This window comes from Myxine glutinosa, chromosome 7 (genome assembly GCF_964187855.1).
Source record: "Myxine glutinosa chromosome 7, kmMyxGlut1.1, whole genome shotgun sequence".
In the NCBI taxonomy this organism is placed as follows: domain Eukaryota; kingdom Metazoa; phylum Chordata; class Myxini; order Myxiniformes; family Myxinidae; genus Myxine; species Myxine glutinosa.
In genome coordinates, this window is record NC_136267.1 from 181,602,313 (window position 1) to 181,623,967 (window position 21,655).

The 21,655-nt window shown below is 43.9% G+C and overlaps 1 protein-coding gene across 1 annotated transcript in view; it reads left to right on the forward strand.

Annotated features, from left to right (window-relative positions):
- LOC137415493 (polyunsaturated fatty acid 5-lipoxygenase-like) overlaps nt 1-21,655 on the forward strand; it is a 214,856-nt gene that overhangs the window by 40,827 nt on the left and 152,374 nt on the right. Inside the window, exon 5 of the mRNA XM_078782592.1 lies at nt 18,585-18,707. Within this exon, the coding sequence (XP_078638718.1) occupies nt 18,585-18,707 (123 nt within the window). The remainder of the gene's footprint in view (nt 1-18,584; nt 18,708-21,655) is intronic.

A 21,655-nucleotide genomic window follows, 5' to 3' on the forward strand; every position in this document is an offset into this window, starting at 1 on the left:
TACCTGCGTCCCCACTACAGGTATCCTTGTCACTAACTAATCTTAACGTTGCCTAATGTCATCTTCTAGGGCCCTACACACAATATCCTAACCCACCCGGGCTAGTTTTCACTGCCATACACCCCATAATCTAGTGCTCCTTTGCCCCCCCCCCCCCCCCCGCTGTGAGGGATGACAGAGTTGCCATCCCTCCACATCGGGGAGGTCCCACTACCAATTTTGCTCGTCCAAATCCAACAATAAAAAAATTTCTATCCCAAAATTTCGAATCCAAAAACACTATCAGTATCATCATCATCACAGTCCGCTATATCCTAGCCTCGGTGCGTCATGACATCATTAAAACCCGGCTTCGTAAAGCCGAGCAATGAATTCCGGTGGTTTGGTCGCCTGCAGGTTGAATCCGTCCGGCTTTCGGTTCAAGGGAGGTGGTTTGGTTGGGCCGAGGTTCCACGCACCATCTCGGCGCGGCACCTTGCGGTCCCGGGCCCGATGGCTCAATCTCCCCCGGTCAGAACCCCGTCCCCACGAGGGGGCACCGTTCCGCCTCCTCCCACTCGCCCTTGAACCGGACCGGTCACCTGGCCCGACAAGGCCCGGACTCGACCGTGCGGGGCGGGGCCAAGCCCGAATCGACAACGACGCTTCGAAGAGAAACGACGCAGCTTGGATCCGCGCCGGGCCCTGCATCCAACAAATCACACCGCGCCCCGAGTGCTCACATCGGCTATCCGTCGCCCTAACCGCTAACCCGGTTACCGTCGATGCTTCACCTGCATGCTCACACGCATACGCTACCCCTTTCACACTCCCAAAACCCGGCGTTCCAACGCCGTCCGTACATTCCGCCAACGCTCTCCCTGTTACACTCCACACCTCTCGCGCACACTCTTGCGCACACCTCGGTCCACACCTCTCCTCCGTTACATCCTCCGTAACACTCACCATGGGCGTGCACTCTGGCATCCACCCACTCACGCGCTCAGATGGGCTCTCCCACACTCGTGCCATGACCAACTCAGGTGTGCTTCCTCGCACACCCTCAACCATTCCAAGCGTGCATTCTCGCACCCGCTCCACCACCAACTCACTCTCCGGGTCACTCTCACCCTCGCACGTACACTCTGTACACCCCGACGTGCATTCTCGCTCGCACTCGGTTTCACTCCCACACTTTATAACACACCCACTCGCCGAGGCACACTTTTTCCTCCCACGCATGCCATTTCCACTCACACGGGACCCTTTACCAACGCCCGGGTGCCATATCGATCCCAATCGCGCGACAATTCTTTTGTCGCTAAACATCCTTTTACAAAATCTACCCGCACAATATATAGCACGACTCACCTGGGGGATTCCCTTCTCCACGCGCACCTGCAAACTCTTTATTTGGTTCGTGCATACATCATCATGATTTGAGCAGGGACTTTGTACATATTCCATTTCTCCCTCCGATTCCTGGGCTACTTCCGTCTCTTCAATTTTAATCGTACCCACTACTGCTTTGTCTTTGTTCCCCTCGACGACCGTTGGCTTTAATAAAATTCCCTCTACCTCATCGGTCGCCGGCTTTTCCAAACCCCGGGTCGCGATTTCTACCCCCGTCATTGTACCCGCGCTTTCCTCCACCTCGCTCAACCAGCGCTTCTCGACCCGCGTTACCTCCTTGTGCACCCTTGGGACCCTCTCCCCCACCATGCGATCCATGGTCTCCCCACATTTTTGCATGCCGTCACCCATTCTGTCCCCAATCTTGCCGATTCGCTCCATATCGGCCCTCATTCCATTCATTATTGCTTCAATTTGGTTTCCCAATCGCTCACTGTTAGCATCCATTTTGTTTAACAATCGCTCACTGTTCCTGTCCAAAAGGGCCTCCATTTCAGCCATAATTAATTGCATGTCTTCCACCGTTGGTACAAAGGGCGCGGCTCCATTTGGTGCCGCTACACCTACGTGCGTGAGGACGCCATTTTGTGCGTCTGATACTCCCTCAACCACATTGCCAATGTTCTCCTCTACTTCGTCCCTCTGATCCTGGGTTACTCCTAACCCCTTGTAGGGGAATTTGTAGCTGAGAGACTCAGGACTCCAATGACCGGACACAGGTTTACAAAAGGTCTGGTTTATTAACTGGTTATTCACTTCATTCCATTTACCAAATAATACCGCATAATATAATGGATCAGGTTAACTCTTTTCGCATGGTCCTTCTCGTTCGGCTGATGTTCCTCCGCCACTCCCGTTGGTCAGAGCTTCTGGTAGCAAGTTCTGTCGACTCCACGTTTGCTCTCGTTTATATGGACAAACTGGACTTAATCCCCTCTCCGCTAATGCCCCGAGGTCATGCATGTACCAAGTCCTGGTATCAGCTCGCTCCCCTCCTGTTGTGAGTTCCGTTTACCAAACGATAGGGGGGTGCTTCAGCCAGGGGCTGTGACCAGGTGGACAAGAGATTATCATGTTCGGGCGCATTCCTGACACTCATTTACAAACTCGTCTTTCACAGAGTTTGCATGTAAAATGTATCTGCTTTGTTACCAGGTTAATTAATAAGTTACCAGTGCCAATTAATAAGTTACACTGAGTTACACTTCCACAATTCCCTCATCTTTTTGTTTTTTGTTTATATTAACCATTAATCTAAACATCAATATAAGTAAACAATCAATCACGACAAGTAAACATCATTACAAGTATAAGTAAATAATCAATCACTTTGGTAATCAAATTCCCTTGGGCATACACCGTCATCCTGCAAGAATCACAAAACATTTCGTTGGTCATTGACTCCTTCCATATCGTTCAATGTCTTGCATTTGCATCACAAATATATTTTCAAAACAACACTTCACCATCACCAAGATACAACAATTTCACTTCATTTTCAAGTTTTATAAAGCATCTGCACCATCTGGCAAAAACGTTTGCCTCCACACAAATGTTGACTTTGTTTGAAAGGAAGGGCTGATCACTTGTGTTTGAATCCTGGTATGAAACATTTTCTTCTAATGTCTTCATAGCTCCTGCACTACTTCGTGTAGGATTTCGCTGTTGTGGTAACATTTCGGAGTCATAGACTGACCCTGCTCTCCTTGTAGCATTCTTGCCACTTTTTTGCTGTAAACCATAGTAATTCCTGAACAAGGCCTTCACCCAGTTGTAGTCGACTTGCCTCCTCCCTCATTGTGAGTGGGCAGCAAGTATTGGTGTGACGTTGATTGGCCAGCAAGATGTGGAACAGGGATGCCGGATGCATCCACAATGATGTTGGGACCATGGTGTTCAGGTCATTCATGGTCCTTACCAGGAGCAACCAGCAGAATCGTGCACAGCTGTTGTGACAAGGGCACAGCCGTTTTTTGCAGCTCCATGCTGGTTCCCCGGACGTTGGTGAAGTAATAACATATGTCCCCGCATTTCACAGAGGTTGCAGGTAAAATGTCGTTGTCCTGCAACTTCTGATGTGGTGAATGTTCGAAGCCTTCGAACAAGAGTAAGTGATCGCCTTTCTTTCATATGTTGCAGTGTGATCCAGGCAAATGGTCACATAAATTTCCTTGGTGAAGGTAAGCATTCATCTCCAAGTTACACGGGAGAATGTCTTCATCATTCTTTGAGAAAGAGGGTGTATGCCACGATTAACTTCATTTTTTAGCCACAAATTTTCTTTCTCGAACTTCTTCCCAATTCCGTTAGCAATCCCTCCAAAATGTGATCTCGTCTTATCCTTATGCTCAGTCACATCTGAATCTGCTTTCCGCACACACTGAATCAGATAGGGTACATCTTACCATGAAATCAGCATAATCATGTTTATCTTCCGACAGTTTCACATTCAACAATTTGTTGTTTTTCCTTAACACAAAAGTTATATTCATTTATATGCGTCACACAAATAATATTCAATCAGGTATGTATTTTATTACTAAACTAAGAATAGCATTGTATATGATTACAATCACAAACGGGAATACCTAATTCCCAACAACAATTTTTTCAAACCAACAAATTAAACATAATGTATTATTACCATAATTCCTCTCCACTTTTTCTTTTCCCTCTTTTTCCTAACAGTGTGTCACTCGTGGTGATATGAGTTCACTGATATTGTAATTGACACAACTCATAACATTGTCGTTATGCCATTATCTTAATTCTACTGTTTCATTTGCAACATCACTTGATTTAATCTTTTAATCTCAGTATTTATTCATATCATCATAACAATCTTTCTATTTTAGGTCCATATTTGTTTCTATTCTTATCAACCTCCTACGGTTTATCAATTTGTTCCAAAACACTGCAACCAAAGGTTTTAACCAAAGCTCTACCAAACTATTTCCAATTTGAACTCAACATGCTAATTAAACAACAATTCAAAGAATTAACTTCAATGGGTCAACAAAACTCATTTTATAAACAGATCTAATTTTCCCATCCAATAATTTTCCTTGCCAAATGTCATATTGCAACACTTTAATAAACCTTCGAAAAATGTCTCCCAAATCAATAAATTCCCTTTTTACTTCCCAAATACTCATCTGTAAATTACATATTCAATTACAGTTTTTTTTTCTATTTGTTCGGCCTAAATGGCCACTGAAGTGGCTGCCAACATGCAGTACCGTTTTTATCTACCAAGCAAGTATTCGTCCACATAAGATCTCTACCAAAATGTTGTTTGTAAAAAAAACAAATCTGGGATTTCTGATTACATGGATGCACACTCTCAGGACATTTCAGGCTGCTTGTTAACAATCCACTACGATTAATTAATTCCTTTACCCACAATCAAATAATTAGTACAAATTGAGGATATTATCCCTATCACATTCATTTATAGATTCATTATGTTGGATCTAAATTTTCTCCCACTGCTGCAAGGAAGAACAATAGCTCTAATAAGTCTTTGTAATATCTCACTTCATTTACCCAGCATCGAAGAATTTATTTACTATCCATTCCCATCTGTTAACCAGTGACTTTGTTTGAACTCCAAAACTTAATTTGATGAATCCCATGTGTCTGGTACCACTTATTGAAACCCCTACTTTTGTAGAAAATATCCAAGTAAGTGTTTTTGTTTTTTTTTACACCCCCTTAACTGTTGCTCATCCATTTCTATGCACCCAGTGAGTACTACTGACACCAGTATGCCAATATAGGTGTGCGAGATTAACAAATATGTTGCAGGTACACGTAACAGCGCGTTCTGAGTATAAATAACGTAACAGCGCGTTCATGTCTGCCCCTTGGTTTAAGATGCACAATGCATTCCGATTTAAAACTCACAATAGTTCAAATCAGCAAGATTTTCTTTACTATTTTCCCATATCATCTATGCCTAATACACATCCATACATGCAGCACAATTTATATGCTGATAAAATTCAAGTTTATATATATATATAAAAATCCATGAGCAGAGTATTCTGGGAAGTCAGTGTAAGACCTCTCCCAAATTTGGATAATTTTGTACTCCCTCATTTCCTTTTATGAAGCTCATATCCATAAATAGCTGTTATTCTCATATAAATTCTATCAAAAATGGAATCCCCAAATTACTCACAATTTTACTATTTAATTAATGGCTGCTCATAACCCAGCACATCAAATCTTTATATTCCATCTCCCTTGACAAAAGAGATAATGTTCATAATCAAATTTTATTTCTATTTTATTTTACGGATTCTCTGCATATTCAATCCCATCCACATAAAACTATCCATTTCCAGACAGGCACACTGTCGGTGTCAACAATCTTGTAAGATTGATACACAAAACAATAAAAAAACACTAACATTGACACACAAAAAATACTCACACACATGCATTATGCGTATTTGTTTGCGTTGGAACTATTATTTACAGATCAAGATGGGTGTCAATTTTATTTCAATTTCATAAAATTTGTCTTTCAATTTTTTATAAATGCTAATACACAAATGGACCAAAAAGTTTATTCTTAGAAAACCCCTATGATGTCACATTGAAATTACCCTTTCAGTTCCCACAATAATTTATCCAAATTTGACTACACACCCATTTACATGTCAGTCGACCACTGACTTATCAATCGTGTGGAACAATAGTCCGAAATTCCCACCTGATCATCATGTGACCATTGTCCCTTGGTTTAAAATTTGCAAAGCAATTGTTCCAACTTTGTAAATTTAAAATTGTGTGCCCAACATAAAAGATCCAATTTCGGCATTTGATCAATTAATTATCAATTTGCTTACAAGCAAAAGAAAAAAATGAATAATTCTTGCTCCGAAAACTTTTCAGACCCAAGAATCATCGACAGTTATTCATGTTTGTCCAGTAATCTAATTTGTTGAGGCCAATCGTCATTTGGGATTTGTCGCAATGAAGGCCTAATCATTGTCTGAGGTATCGGTCAGCACTGGTACCCTTGATCTTGGTTTACCCTATGAACTTGTCTTCCTTTTGGTATACGGACATCCCCTTTTCCAATGTCCCATCCGAATAATTCTTGCTCCGAAAACTTTTCAGACCCAAGAATCATCGACAGTTATTCATGTTTGTCCAGTAATCTAATTTGTTGAGGCCAATCGTCATTTGGGATTTGTCGCAATGAAGGCCTAATCATTGTCTGAGGTATCGGTCAGCACTGGTACCCTTGATCTTGGTTTACCCTATGAACTTGTCTTCCTTTTGGTATACGGACATCCTCTTTTCCAATGTCCCATCCGTCCACACTTGAAACACCGGTTTCTGTCGTTGCCTGGTCTGTGCACCTGTGCACTTGTATTGCTGGGTTGCATCTCTACATCCCTGAGTTGCCACTGCAATCTCTCGTTGTCTCCTGAAACAAGAAAAAATTCTCTGTACCGTCCTTTCTGGGGAGACAACTGGAAATTAGATGGGACAACCGTCACTTTCATTCCTAATTTCGAGGGCAGTTGTGCATTTGTCTCCTCCACTGTATCCTGTATCCTTTTTATTTTAAGTTCTAGATCCGTTATCTGTTCTTGCTGTTCCCGTTGTCTGGATTCACCATCCCAAAGATGGAATGCAAGCCAGTCTACCGTTAGATTCTGTCTCTTCCTGGCTTTCAATCTTTGTTCCAATCTTTCCAATCGACTTCGCTCAAATGTACCATCTCTTGGAAACTCCTCATCATGTCCCTTTGTCCACAAATACCAATTATCGACCTGCCTTATAGCTTCTGCACCATAACGGTCGTACATATGATGTGTACAAGTACCTTTTTGTGGAATCTCTGGTTGTCCTTGTGTATTCTTGCAGGCTCCATTTCCCATTCTGCCTTTTATCAAAGTAGCGTTGGATGTGTTGTAGTTTGTTCCTCTAAAGCTTCACTCGTACCTCCAGGAAGGGTCTCTCCACCTGTTCACACGGTGATTTTCAGAGAATCTCCCTCAGCCGTGGCTTTTGCACAATCCAATCTCACAGATCAGTATTTGCAGATGAGCCGGAGGGTCAGTATGAAATGGGTGAATCCTCAGGTGTCCGCTCTGTTGACGGGGAAATCACACAATGGTAACCGCACATATATATCTGTATATAAACTCACCACCTCGCTCAATTTTCCCAGGTTGTCTCCACATTGTTAATATCTCGCAAAGATATCAAAGCTTCTTTCTTGAGACCGCATTTTCATCAATCAAACAATCAATATATTCAATTCAATTTATTCAGTTCAATTTATTCAGTTAAATTTATTCAATTAAATTCAATCAATTAGATTCAATCAATTAATAATTCAATCAATTATTCAATTTCAATTAATTCATCACTATTCATCAATAAATCAAATTAATCATTTTGGATGACTCCTTGCATAAGCCCTTTCCCCAATGATGTCAGGACAGGTCCATCCATTGACCGTCACCTCTGGTTCGTACCTCATGTTAATTGATGAATCACCGTCCTGTCCTAGGGTCATATCTGACATATTTCCCCATTTTGCCTGGTCTCCACAAATTTTCTTTGCAACCACTAAAGGCAACTCATCCTTCATTCGTGAGACAGCCAAAATGGATGGCAGATATTAAAGTTCTTTGGGAAAAATATCTCATCATTTTTTCTTTTAATAGTACCCAAAATCTCTTGGCAATATAAATTTCGTAAAACTCCTGAAATGGGACTGTCAAATTCCTTCAATCATGCTAAATTTTGAAACTCCATCGCTTGTAATACCCAATTTATCCCATAGAGCTTGAAAGTTCTTTCCCAAGTTCATGCAGCATTCTGCATTTGAACCCTATGATATCATTCATAATAATCATCATGATTTTATAGTCATGGTCCTATCATAATCATCTATTTAAAACGAACATTTCCTTTATCACCACAGCTATGTGGTATAATCAACAATAGAATAAAACTGAACATAGCAACAGGCTACCTCATGGCCACTTAGTATACCTATTGACAATAAGTCATAACAATATCGAATAATCATTGAACAATTCAAAAATCGCTTTCACTGCTCCAGCCGCAGCATTCGTCATTTTGTCTGCTCGTCCGCATGACCAAAACGAAATAAAGGGAGCTCAACCATTACACAGCGCTTTTAATGGCGCATGCCATAGGACCTCAACGCAATTTCGACTCGGCCAGAAAACGAGCAAATTTGCAGGATGTTAACTGGAATTAGTCGTGAAAATATATCAAAAATACACGAAAATACACACCCACAAAAATAAACAACAAAACCCAAACAAACCCAAGGTCGACCCTCTTACACAGTAAATTACATCATTTCAGCATCGTATTGATTGCTGACATATTCCAGGGTTTATACACACCTTAAAAGAGGTATGCGTAGTGTTGCCCCCTCCCACGTTTATTCCTCATTAAATTCCTCATTAAATTCCTTATTAAATTACTCATTAAATTACTCATTAAATTACTTATTAAATTACTCATTAAATTACTCATTAAATTACTCATTAAATTACTCATTAAATTACTTATTAAATTACTCATTAAATTACTCATTAAATTACTCATTAAATTACTCATTAAATTACTCATTAAATTACTTATTAAATTACTCATTAAGTTACTCATTAAATTACTCATTAACTTAACTTACATAGTTTCAGCATTGTATTGATTGCTGAAATATTCCAGGGTTTATACACACCTTAAAAGAGGTATGCGTGGTGTTGCCCCCTCCCACGTTTATTCCAGGGTTTATACACACCTTAAAAGAGGTATGCGTGGTCTTGCCCCCTCCCACTTTTAATTACTCATTACATCGTTTCCATTTTTAAAAAAACATCGCTTTTACTGCTCCAGCCGCAGCATTTGTCACTTTGTTTGCTCATCCGCATGACCAAAACGAAATAAAGGGAGCTCAACCATTACACAGCGCTTTTAATGGCGCATGCCATAGAAACTCAACGCAATTTCGACTCGGCCAGCAAACGAGCAAATTTTGCAGGATGTTAACTGGAATTAGTCGTGAAAAATATATCCAAAATAAACAAAAATACACCCCCACACAAATAAACAACATTTATTCCGTTCAACAGAACAAACATTTCCTCTATCATGACATGCATGTCTTCAAAATTATATGACCAAGAGAAAAAGTAAAATTAATTAAAAACTGCGGGCAGTGATGATCCGGGGACCATACCGCTCCATCCTGATTGGACGAGTGCGTGCTAGAGTCGTTAACAACGACAGTCCAGATCCGATTGTTCAAAATTTCAACTCAATCGATCGAAAAATGAACGCAGGGATGCATTTTAAAGGTGCAGTGGCACTAACTGAGTTGCCACGAATATGGCCACGAAATTGCCAATATGGCCATCACAAAATATTTTCCTTAATCAATTGGCTCATAGCATAACCAATCTGTAAGTATTTCATCCGAAGATGTATTTCTGAGGACTTTTAATTAAATAAGTCATTTATAAATCAACGAGTTAATTTATTAAATGATTAATCAATAAATCAATATTTTCCTTGACAGCCACATCACTTGGTCAGTGTCATGTCCAAATATCAGCTTCCTTACTCAAAAGGTGCCTGAGTTAATGTAATGTAATTACTGTAATAAGATTACTGCAATTACTGTAATGATTACTGTAATTACTGTAATTACCGGAACTGTAATTACTGTAATTACCTCAGGTAATTACTGTAATGTAATTACTGTAATTTAATAAGAAATGTAATTAATTAAATAAGTACTTCTATAATCGCTCATAATTAAATAACTCGTGAATTCTTATCCGGTTTATTTAACATTTGAGTGTCCCCAAAACGTTGGAGCAAAACGTTGCAACAACGAAAGTAAAACGTTGTAGCGACGTTGTGGAAACGTCAGCAAAACCCAACATTTGAATGTTCCCAAAACGTTGGAGCAAAACGTTGCAACAACGAAAGTGAAACGTTGTGGCGACGTTGTGGAAACGTTAGCACAACCCAACATTTGAATGTTCCCAAAACGTTGGAGCAAAACGTTGCAACAACGAAAGTAAAACGTTGTAGCGACGTTGTGGAAACGTTAGCAAAACCCAACATTTAAATGTTCCCAAAACGTTGGAGCAAAACGTTGCAACAACGAAAGTGAAACGTTGTGGCGACGTTGTGGAAACGTTAGCACAACCCAACATTTGAATGTTCCCAAAACGTTGGAGCAAAACGTTGCAACAACGAAAGTGAAACGTTGTGGTGACGTTGTGGAAACGTCAGCAAAACCCAACATTTAAATGTTCACAAAACGTTGGAGCAAAACGTTGCAACAACGAAAGTGAAACGTTGTGGCGACGTTGTGGAAACGTCAGCAAAACCCACCATTTAAATGTTCACAAAACGTTGGAGCAAAACGTTGCAACAACGAAAGTGAAACGTTGTGGCGACGTTGTGGAAACGTCAGCAAAACCCAACATTTAAATGTTCACAAAACGTTGGAGCAAAACGTTGCAACAACGAAAGTGAAACGTTGTGGCGACGTTGTGGAAACGTCAGCAAAACCCAACATTTAAATGTTCACAAAACGTTGGAGCAAAACGTTGCAACAACGAAAGTGAAACGTTGTGGATTATCCCAATGGATAATCCCAATGAATCACAATGCAATCCCATTAAAATCCAATTAAAATCCCATATCTTGTCACCCTTTGCATTGTTGAAAGCAATTAATTCCATAACTCAATATTACCTCTATTTATATATACTAGGGCGTGCCCGCACGTACGTGCTTGCTCGTACATGCTTGCAAAAAAAAACATGCGTGCAAGCAACAACAAAAACTTTGAAACCACGTGGCAGTAACGACCACAGAACCCCCCTTCTATTTACATGCAATGGTTTGGTCCATTCGCAAAGCCAAAACGAACGACCACAGAACCCCCCCTCTATTTACATGAAATGGTTTGGTCCATTCGCAGAGCCAAAGCGAACGGCTTGCGAGTACGGTGACCATACCTTGGGACCCACTTGTCCGATTAATTTCAAACCTTAACAAATTTTCCATTCCTTCCCTTCCTGATCTTTCGATGTAGGGATGGGTTCTTTTTAGGATCATGTTGCATCGAGCATTATTTTCCAAAACAGTGTGAACATTAACCCACACCAAAACCTCTGACATCCCACCATTAACACCTATTGTAAGCGTGCCGAATCAGTAAGCATCACCCCTTCTATGAGCCTCGACCAGAGGGTGGTTGTTACTCACAAACACTCGTCGCTAGCTGTTCCATTGTCTGCCGATTCCCACTCTGCTGTTTTTGTCTCATAATCACCAAACAAGAACAGTACACATTTCCTGTAATTATCTCTCATAATCAGGATAAATTTGGAACAGCCCTTAAACTAACACCAAGCAGATCAATTTTTATATTTAGGTTGAGGTTTCACACAAACTGGTTAACTAAATAATACAGAATTATTATTATTATTATATCTCCGCCTTGGTGAACAGTTTATGTTTTGTATCCCACTGATAGGCCGGATCTGGATTCGGACCTGAACCAAAAATGGAATCGGCGTGTTTTTGTCACTTTTTTTTTTTTTTTTTTTTATGAATAATATTAAAATAATAACATTAATAAGTATATTATGTTAAATATCATGTATATCGCTTTTCATCCGATCTCTTTATGGTGAAGAATCACTTTAAATAATTCTCGTAGACGGATTCGCACCTGGGTCTTCACCAAAATCCAATCATTTCGTCGTGTCACCCATGCTATTTATCTGGCAAATTTCGTTAAAAAAAACAACAGCACTGTTTCCGTTTCCTGGAAGCGTCCTGCAAAACGCTTTGCTTCTCGCAAAACGTCCGCCAATGGGAAGTAAAGGGAGGGAAAAAGAGCGGGAGCAAGAGACAGGGTGCCGGAATGGACATGAGGGACAATGAGGGACAGTGAGGGAGTGTTGGTATGCAATTTTTATCCAATCGCCATCTTTCACAGTAATTCTGGACCGGCATGAGGTGGGATTGTCTGTCATGAATTTATTTGTTGATCGAACGAGTTTTAATTTGTCTAAATCCGACCAGTCGTTCCAAAGATATAAGCCTTTTTGTCGCAATACCATAAATTGGAATGAGGTAAAAATATATATATATAAATATAATTCCCTTTCCCGGTTCCCTGTCGCTCGCCGAGCGCCGAGCAAGTCGCTCGCTCTGAACAAGTGCAAAAAAAAAGAAGTACTTTATACGTGTACGGGTGGGTAAACGAGTGTACCGGCCTTACACGTCCTGGAAGCAAATGGTCGCAAGGTGCACGCTTGCTCCGTTTGCTCCCAGGTCACAGTAAGACCCTTAATGACCAGCGCAAAAATACGTATTTACAGAAATCATTTAGAAAAAAAAAACACGAATAAATTGCTACAGTCGTTTATCGAAGTACCATTCGTGATGGCTCACGCCACCTATCGCGGCATCGGTGCGCACGGAACCCCCAGAACCACCTCCTTCCCCATGTATGTACAAAACTATTTCCAAGTTCGTAATCATATTGGACAAAACAAGACACACTCACCTTTTTTTAAAGACTTGTTCATACAATTGATGTCAGCGGTGCCTCCAAATTGTAGGGGAATTTGTAGCTGAGAGACTCAGGACTCCAATGACCGGACACAGGTTTACAAAAGGTCTGGTTTATTAACTGGTTATTCACTTCATTCCATTTACCAAATAATACCGCATAATATAATGGATCAGGTTAACTCTTTTCGCATGGTCCTTCTCGTTCGGCTGATGTTCCACCGCCACTCCCGTTGGTCAGAGCTTCTGGTAGCAAGTTCTGTCGACTCCACGTTTGCTCTCGTTTATATGGACAAACTGGACTTAATCCCCTCTCCGCTAATGCCCCGAGGTCATGCATGTACCAAGTCCTGGTATCAGCTCGCTCCCCTCCTGTTGTGAGTTCCGTTTACCAAACGATAGGGGGGTGCTTCAGCCAGGGGCTGTGACCAGGTGGACAAGAGATTATCATGTTCGGGCGCATTCCTGACACTCATTTACAAACTCGTCTTTCACAGAGTTTGCATGTAAAATGTATCTGCTTTGTTACCAGGTTAATTAATAAGTTACCAGTGCCAATTAATAAGTTACACTGAGTTACACTTCCACACCCTCCTCTAGCTCACCCACCGGCATCCGATCGCCTTGACCAGCCATGGCGCGATTTCAAAATTCGGGTTTTTCTTTAAAACACAATTTTTCAGCAGCTCGTAATTTTGAGCGCGTTAAGCGCGCTTCGGGCCTCGTATCCCACTCCTGACACCAATTGTTACGGACACGGTTAAAGGATGTTATTTTACCGAGCGGTGGTATTACCGCGACCGAACAGTTATTCCCCGACTAGAACCCGATTCCACCCAAACGTTGGCCGTATCGCACCGCGGCTGCTCAATATGGAAAACTCTAAAGCGACCGAATACAAAGAGGAAGAAGACGTACAGAAGGGTAATTGGATTTATTATTTACACATATAAGCAGGAAGAAAGCAATCACGTTTATTTACAGAAGATATTAGATACACAGTGCAACGCTAGCTTACCTACAGTCTTAATTAACCCAGGGACAGAACAAACAAGGACAGACTCACGCGGGGAATGATGATAGGACTGGCGGGAGATGGATGGCTGGCGGGATAGGGAGGTCCAACTGGTCCTGCAACTGATCGACTTGTTGGGCAGCCGCCACTCCTTCGCGGCCCTGCTCCAAACTGCCGTCCAGGCCTCACGCTGCTGTGGCTGCAGTTTCGGTGGCTCCAGCGGCAGTAAGTGCAGTTTTGGTGGCTCGAGCTGCAGTAAATGCAGTTTCGGTGGCTCGAGCTGCAGTAAATGCAGTTTCGGTGGCTCGAGCTGCAGCTCAACTCTGGACTTCTCTCGGACTCAACTCAAAGCGCCTCTCTTGGACTCAACCACTTGGACTTCCTCTCGTCTCTCTGTAAAATCTCATCTCTTGGACCCAACTGCTTGGACTCCCTCTCGTCTCTCTGTAGAAGCTCATCTCCTCGGGAAACGCCCTAGCTGCGGGTTATATAGGCCCCGCCCCTCAACCTTCGCGAACCTCCTCGATGTTTCTCTCCACACCCTCTCCAAGTCCAACCCCTTGTTCGTGGTTGGTTGAGTGGGGCTGACTCACTCCTCCCCTCTATGACGAGGTGGGGACCCGCCTTTCTTCCCCAACCCTGCCTCGTGGTCAATGGCGGCAATTGAAGGGGAGGTTCTTGTCAATGGCACTATGAATATTCTATGAATGGCTGTGGTGTGGATGCTTTATGGACTAATTATGGGACGCCCTTTGACCTTTACACAGCTCCGGAGGCAGGAGGCGCAGAATAACAATAACAATAATAACAATAAAGCACACAAAAAAAAAACACAATCCTCATATCCGCAACAATATTATTCATTTTGGTCACTCACATTGTGATCCTGGACTACTTTCCACACACATATTCCATCGGTGGAGTGGGCATTATGTGCTTTTTAATAATCGATTCATTATTGGATTTTGATGATTGATTCTTAGGTGTAATCACAGGTTTTGTTTCCCCATGCACACGTTGCAAAAATCGGTTACAGCAATTGGTTCACTTATGTCTGTCTGTCTGTCCTTCTGCCGACAAACGTTAGTTTATGATCAACGAACAACTTAATTTCAATGGAATGTTATATTTTGAACATGAATCAGAAAACGAATCTGTAGTTTCTGTGCAGATATCTGTGCAGCCAAACAGTCGATCTTGGTTTCATCAGACCACAGAATCTTGTTTCTCACAGTCTGTGAGTCCTTTAGATGCTTTTTTGCAAACTCCAAGCGGGCTTTCTTGTGTCTTTCACTGAGGAGAGGCTTCCGTCTGGCCACTCTGCCATAAAGCCCAGATCGGTGGAGTGTTGCAGTGATGGTTGTCCTTCTGGAAGTTTCTCCCATCTCCACACAGGATCTCTGGAGCTCAGCCAGAGTGACCATCGGGTTCTTGGTCACCTCTCTTACCAAGGCCCTCCTCCCCCGATTGCTCAGTTTGGCCGGGCGGCCAGCTCTAGGAAGAGTCCTGGTTGTTCCAAACTTCTTCCATTTAAGAATTATAGAGGCCACTGTGCTCTTGGGAACCTTCAATGCAGCAGAGATTTTTTTGTAGGTTTCCCCAGATCTGTGCCCCGACACAATCCTGTCTCTGAGCTCTGCAGGCAGTTCCTTCGACCTCATGGCTTGGTTTTTGCTCTGATGTGCATTGTCAGCTGTGAGGCCTTATATAGACAGGTGTGTGCCTTTCCAAGTCATGTCCAATCAACTGAATTTACCACAGGTGGACTCCAATCAAGGTGCAGAAACATCTCAAAGATGATCAAGAGAAATGGGAGGCTCCTGAGCTAAATTTCAAGTGTCATAGCAAAGGGTATGAATACTTATGTCAATGTGATATTTCAAATTTTTATTTTTAATAAATTTGCAAAACTTTCTAAAATCCTGTTTTCTCTTTGTCATTATGGGGTATTGAGTGCAGATTGATGAGGGAAAAAATGAATTTAAACGATTTCAGCATAAGGTTGCAACATAACAAAATGTGAAAAAAGTGAAGGGGTCTGAATACTTTCTGAATGCACCGCATATTGATAAGGGTGATGGGGATGAGGACCAGAGTCCCAAGCGTCTCTCCCGACTAAGTGTGTTACAGGGTGACTAATGTCAGCGACCCTAGGTCCTATCCCTAGCCCGCCGGGCCGAGACCTACAAGCTGACCGAGCGGTTTTTGGAAGCTTGAACTTTTGGTTTCGTGCAAGGAGTAGAGGCTCTCGAGTCTAGAGCTTGCAACTCGGGGGAGTTTGCAACCCGATCCAAAAAATGTCAATCAAACAAAATGAAATACAATCAATTTACTTCAAAGAATGCAAAACAATACAATAAGCAAATCATATAAGTATGATGACGGACTTAATTAACGAATAATGACTGACTTAATTAACACAGCCCACTCACATCCAATACGAAAGGCCGACACAACATCACACACATGGACCCTCTATCTAACCCAGGGTAAGGAAAGGGAAGCAAATAGAAAAAACAATATTCGCAAGGAATTCAAATAAAAGGGGATATGAGGGAGGGAATGGAATGGGGTTCAGGCCTGTTTTTAGGGCAGTTTCATCAACGCTTGTCAGCGTGGCTTGGTGGGAACAAGCCTGAATGGACCAGTCACCACGCTCTGCGATTCCTTTCTCCTTTGATCCTTTTCCTTTTGTCAACCTCCTTCATGCAACACAGCAAGTCCTTCAGGAAGTTCATCAAGGTCGACTCCTTCATATAGCAAATGCCGAGACCATTCACAGCATGAAGCACCGATCGTCTCCACAGAGACCAAAAGAAGCGCCTTTTTCCACAGGATACTCTTTTCATTTTTGTCCACCTCCGCCATGCACACTGAACCTTCATATAGTTCACAGAGACCGAGCCTTTCACACTAACACGCTCGAGCCGTTCACGCCATGAGCAAGGATTCTTTTTTTTACCGCAACGCCAAAAGACACTCTTCGTCCTCTTTCTACTCTTTTCCCGCCCTTTCTTGCTTGAAAGAAAATGGTTTGAATTCTTTCTTCAGCTATTTTTGTGCACCACTACCAACAGTCAAAGCCATGTGGCGTAAAGGGAGTGAATATGGGGTAAACCTGAAGAAAAAAGGGGGGAAAAATACGAAAAGGTCCTATTTCTGATCCACAGCTGACCTGGCATTTCTTACGCAATACACCCTAAACGACACGAATCTATGCTTTGTAAACGATTGACATCACCACAAATGTAACAATATACTCCTATATACATGTGTGTGTATGTATATATAACCATTACTTATTCCGTAATACCGCAGCCAAAATAGGTTAAACATGGTCTGTGTGGCAGTTATATCGATCTTTTGATAATGAAAATGAGATATTTATGTCAATCTACAATAATCCTAATCTCCAAAATGTTCAATACAATTTGAATTCGTCAATACTATGAATCAGAGGTTAGACCCCCCCCCCTCCCCCCCCCCCCCCCCCCCCCCGCTGTAGAAGCCTGAGATCGTTTTACTGACTAATTGCTATAAAATCAGGTAAAACTTTACATTTTGGCAATCATTTTTTGTTTGTAGAAATGATAGGATACCTGCTAGGATTGTCAGTATTTCTCATCTCTTCCATGTGTTAAAGAGCACGTTTTAACACCTTTAAACATTGGAATAGCTTGATTATAAATGAATATGTGGTAAAAACTGTGTAATGACAAATATTACCCAAGGAAGGTAGATGCAGGAGGAGGCCATTCGGCCAAGCATGTCTGCACCAGACCAACACCAAACACATTTTATTCGTCAGAACGATGCAACTTCATTGGGGGAATGATGGGAGGAATGTGGCTGAGACAGTGTGGCACGTCCAGGGATAGCCTAAGGGTGCCAAAATAAAAAGGGGAAATTTACTTATTTTCATTATTGGAATAATAAAAGTAAAAAGCAATTTTTTTGTCAGTTCATTCCATTAGCTTATTGGATGATTGAGTGAAGATCGCTGTGTTTCAGGAGTCCAATGGATGATTTAAAGATTGTCCATTACCTACAATAATACACTCAGTTATTTAGCCTTGATCAGTTACTGGCAGTATGGCCTCGACCCCTAGAGGTATGCCCGCTCGCCCCTGAACTGTCTAGCCTGGGTTTGAATCTCTATCCAGCTATAAACTCATTCCGATGTTTTACGGGCAGAGTGAAGCATCTATGTGTGTGCCATCCCTCGGCATTAGTTGGTGGACGTTGAAGATCCCATGGTGTTCTTCACGCAGAGTAGGCGAGCTATCGCCGGCACTGTGAATAAATTACAAATACCTGTCCTAACCTACAGAGGGAATTGCATCAGTGGCACAGCCCTAGCAAATGATGCTTCCTGTAGCCATGTACTGCACTGCACTCCACTCGAAGAAGAAGAAGAAGAACTAGAGTTTAATGGCCTTCTGCAGTGAAACAATTTTTGAGCTCTCACATTAACTCTTATACGAACTGAGGATCTATCCATTGAAGATCAACCATTAATTTCTCCCTTGTGTTTATGAACACATGACTAATGTGCCTGTAACAGGTGGGATGCGTGGCAGCCTGATCAACCATTGGTGATCATGGCGAAGGAGGCCAAAGATCTTCCACGTGAGGTCCGCTGCCCGGATGAACACCGAATGGATCAGAACGAAGGACTTCATATAGTGTAAGCTACATTTTTTTATTTCATGATTTGATTTACAAACTTCAAACTGAACTCTCCATTAATTAATCATTTTCTCGATATTTTCCCAAGCGGCCATTAAATGATTTTTTTCCAGAGAATGATCTTCTGATGTAACTTTTTCTTACAAACCCAGTTGAAAGAGGATGTTGTAGTATGAAATCTAGAAGTGCTTCAAATTTAACCCAATCTTTTGTTTATAAAAGGTAATGCACATTGATTAATTAATTTATGGTGCCATTTGTCCTATAGTGCTGTCCTGCAGTGCTGTCCTGCAGTGCTGTCCTGTAGTGCTGTCCCGTAGAGCTGTCCTGTAGTGCTGTCCTGTAGTGCTGTCCTGCAGTGCTGTCCTGTAGTGCTGTCCCGTAGAGCTGTCCTGTAGTGCTGTCCCGTAGTGCTGTCCTGTAGTGCTGTCCCGTAGTGCTGTCCTGTAGTGCTGTCCTGTAGTGCTGTCCTGCAGTGCTGTCCTGTAGTGCTGTCCCGTAGAGCTGTCCCGTAGAGCTGTCCCGTAGTGCTGTCCCGTAGTGCTGTCCCGTAGTGCTGTCCTGTAGTGCTGTCCTGCAGTGCTGTCCTGCAGTGCTGTCCTGCAGTGCTGTCCCGTAGTGCTGTACTGCAGTGCTGTCCTGTAGTGCTGTCCCGTAGTGCTGTCCTGCAGTGCTGTCCTGCAGTGCTGTCCTGCAGTGCTGTCCTGCAGTGCTGTACTGCAGTGCTGTACTGCAGTGCTGTCCCGTAGTGCTGTCCCGTAGTGCTGTCCCGTAGTGCTGTCCCGTAGTGCTGTAGTGCTGTACTGCAGTGCTGTCCTGTAGTGCTGTCCCGTAGTGCTGTCCTGTAGTGCTGTCCCGTAGTGCTGTCCCGTAGTGCTGTACTGCAGTGCTGTCCTCCAGTGCTGTCCCGTAGTGCTGTACTGCAGTGCTATCCTGTAGTGCTGTCCTGCAGTGCTGTCCCGTAGTGCTGTACTGCAGTGCTGTCCTGTAGTGCTGTCCCGTAGTGCTGTCCCGCAGTGCTGTCCTGTAGTGCTGTCCTGTAGTGCTGTCCTGCAGTGCTGTCCTGCAGTGCTGTCCTGTAGTGCTGTCCTGTAGTGCTGCCCTGTAGTGCTGCCCTGTAGTGCTGTCCCGTAGTGCTGTACTGCAGTGCTGTCCTGCAATGCTGTCCTGCAGTGCTGTCCCGTAGTGCTGTCCTGTAGTGCTGTCCTACAGTGCTGTCCTGTAGTGCTGTCCTGTAGTGCTGTCCTGTAGTGCTGTCCTGTAGTGCTGTCCTGTAGTGCTGTCCTGCAGTGCTGTCCTGTAGTGCTGTCCTGCAGTGCTGTCCTGTAGTGCTGTCCTGTAGTGCTGTCCTGTAGTGCTGTCCTGTAGTGCTGTCCTGTAGTGCTGTCCTGTAGTGCTGTCCTGCAGTGCTGTCCCGTAGTGCTGTCCTGTAGTGCTGTCCTGCAGTGCTGTCCTGTAGTGCTGTCCCGTACTGCTGTCCTGCAGGGCTGTCCTGTAGTGCTGTCCCGCAGTGCTGTCCCGTAGTGCTGTCCCGTAGTGCTGTCCCGTAGTGCTGTCCCGTAGTGCTGTCCTGTAGTGCTGTCCCGTACTGCTGTCCTGCAGGGCTGTCCTGTAGTGCTGTCCCGCAGTGCTGTCCCGTAGTGCTGTCCCGTAGTGCTGTCCCGCAGTGCTGTCCCGTAGTGCTGTCCTGCAGTGCTGTACTGCAGTGCTGTCCTGTAGTGCTGTCCTGCAGTGCTGTCCTGTAGTGCTGTCCTGCAGTGCTGTCCTGTAGTACTGCCCTGTAGTGCTGTCCTGTAGTGCTGTCCTGTAGTGCTGTCCTGTAGTGCTGTCCTGTAGTGCTGTCCTGCAGTGCTGTCCTGTAGTGCTGTCCTGTAGTGCTGTCCTGTAGTGCTGTCCTGTAGTGCTGTCCTGCAGTGCTGTCCTGCAGTGCTGTCCTGCAGTGCTGTCCTGCAGTGCTGTCCTGTAGTGCTGTCCTGTAGTGCTGTCCCGCAGTGCTGTCCCGTAGTGCTGTCCCGAAGTGCTGTCCCGCAGTGCTGTCCCGCAGTGCTGTCCCGCAGTGCTGTCCCGCAGTGCTGTCCTGCAGTGCTGTCCTGCAGTGCTGTCCTGCAGTGCTGTCCTGTAGTGCTGTCCTGCAGTGCTGTCCTGCAGTGCTGTCCTGTAGTGCTGTCCTGCAGTGCTGTCCTGCAGTGCTGTCCTGTAGTGCTCTCCTGCAGTGCTGTCCTGCAGTGCTGTCCAGTAGTGCTGTCCCGTAGTGCTATCCCGTAGTGGGTTGAGGGGAAGCATTGAGAAGGTGGAGTGAGGGGGAAGCATTGAGAAGGTGGGTTGAGGGGGAAGCATTGAGAAGGTGGGTTGAGGGGGAAGCATTGAGAAGGTGGGTTGAGGGGGAAGCATTGAGAAGGTGGTTTGAGGGGGAAGCATTGAGAAGGTGGGTTGAGGGGGAAGCATTGAGAAGGTGGAGTGAGGGGGAAGCATTGAGAAGGTGGGTTGAGGAGGAGGCATTGAGAAGGTGGGTTGAGGGGGAAGCATTGAGAAGGTGGGTTGAGGGGGAAGCATTGAGAAGCTGGGTTGAGGGGAAGCATTGAGAAGGTGGGTTGAGGGGGAAGCATTGAGAAGGTGGGTTGAGGGGGAAGCAATGAGAAGGTGGGGTGAGGGGAGAGCATTGAGAAGGTGGGTTGAGGGGGAAGCATTGAGAAGGTGGAGTGAGGGGCAGCATTGAGAAGGTGGAGTGAGAGGCAGCATTGAGAAGGTGGAGTGAGAGGCAGCATTGAGAAGGTTGGAGGCACCGGCAGAGATTGGGGAGGGGGGTTGTTGCCCCCCCCCCCTCGCCAAATAGAGAAGTCAAACTGCGCTGTTGTCTTGGATCTCATGGTGTCTCACGCGAAGACAAAATGGGTTGAGGGGAAGCATTGAGAAGGTGGGTGGAGGGGGAAGCATTGAGAAGGTGGG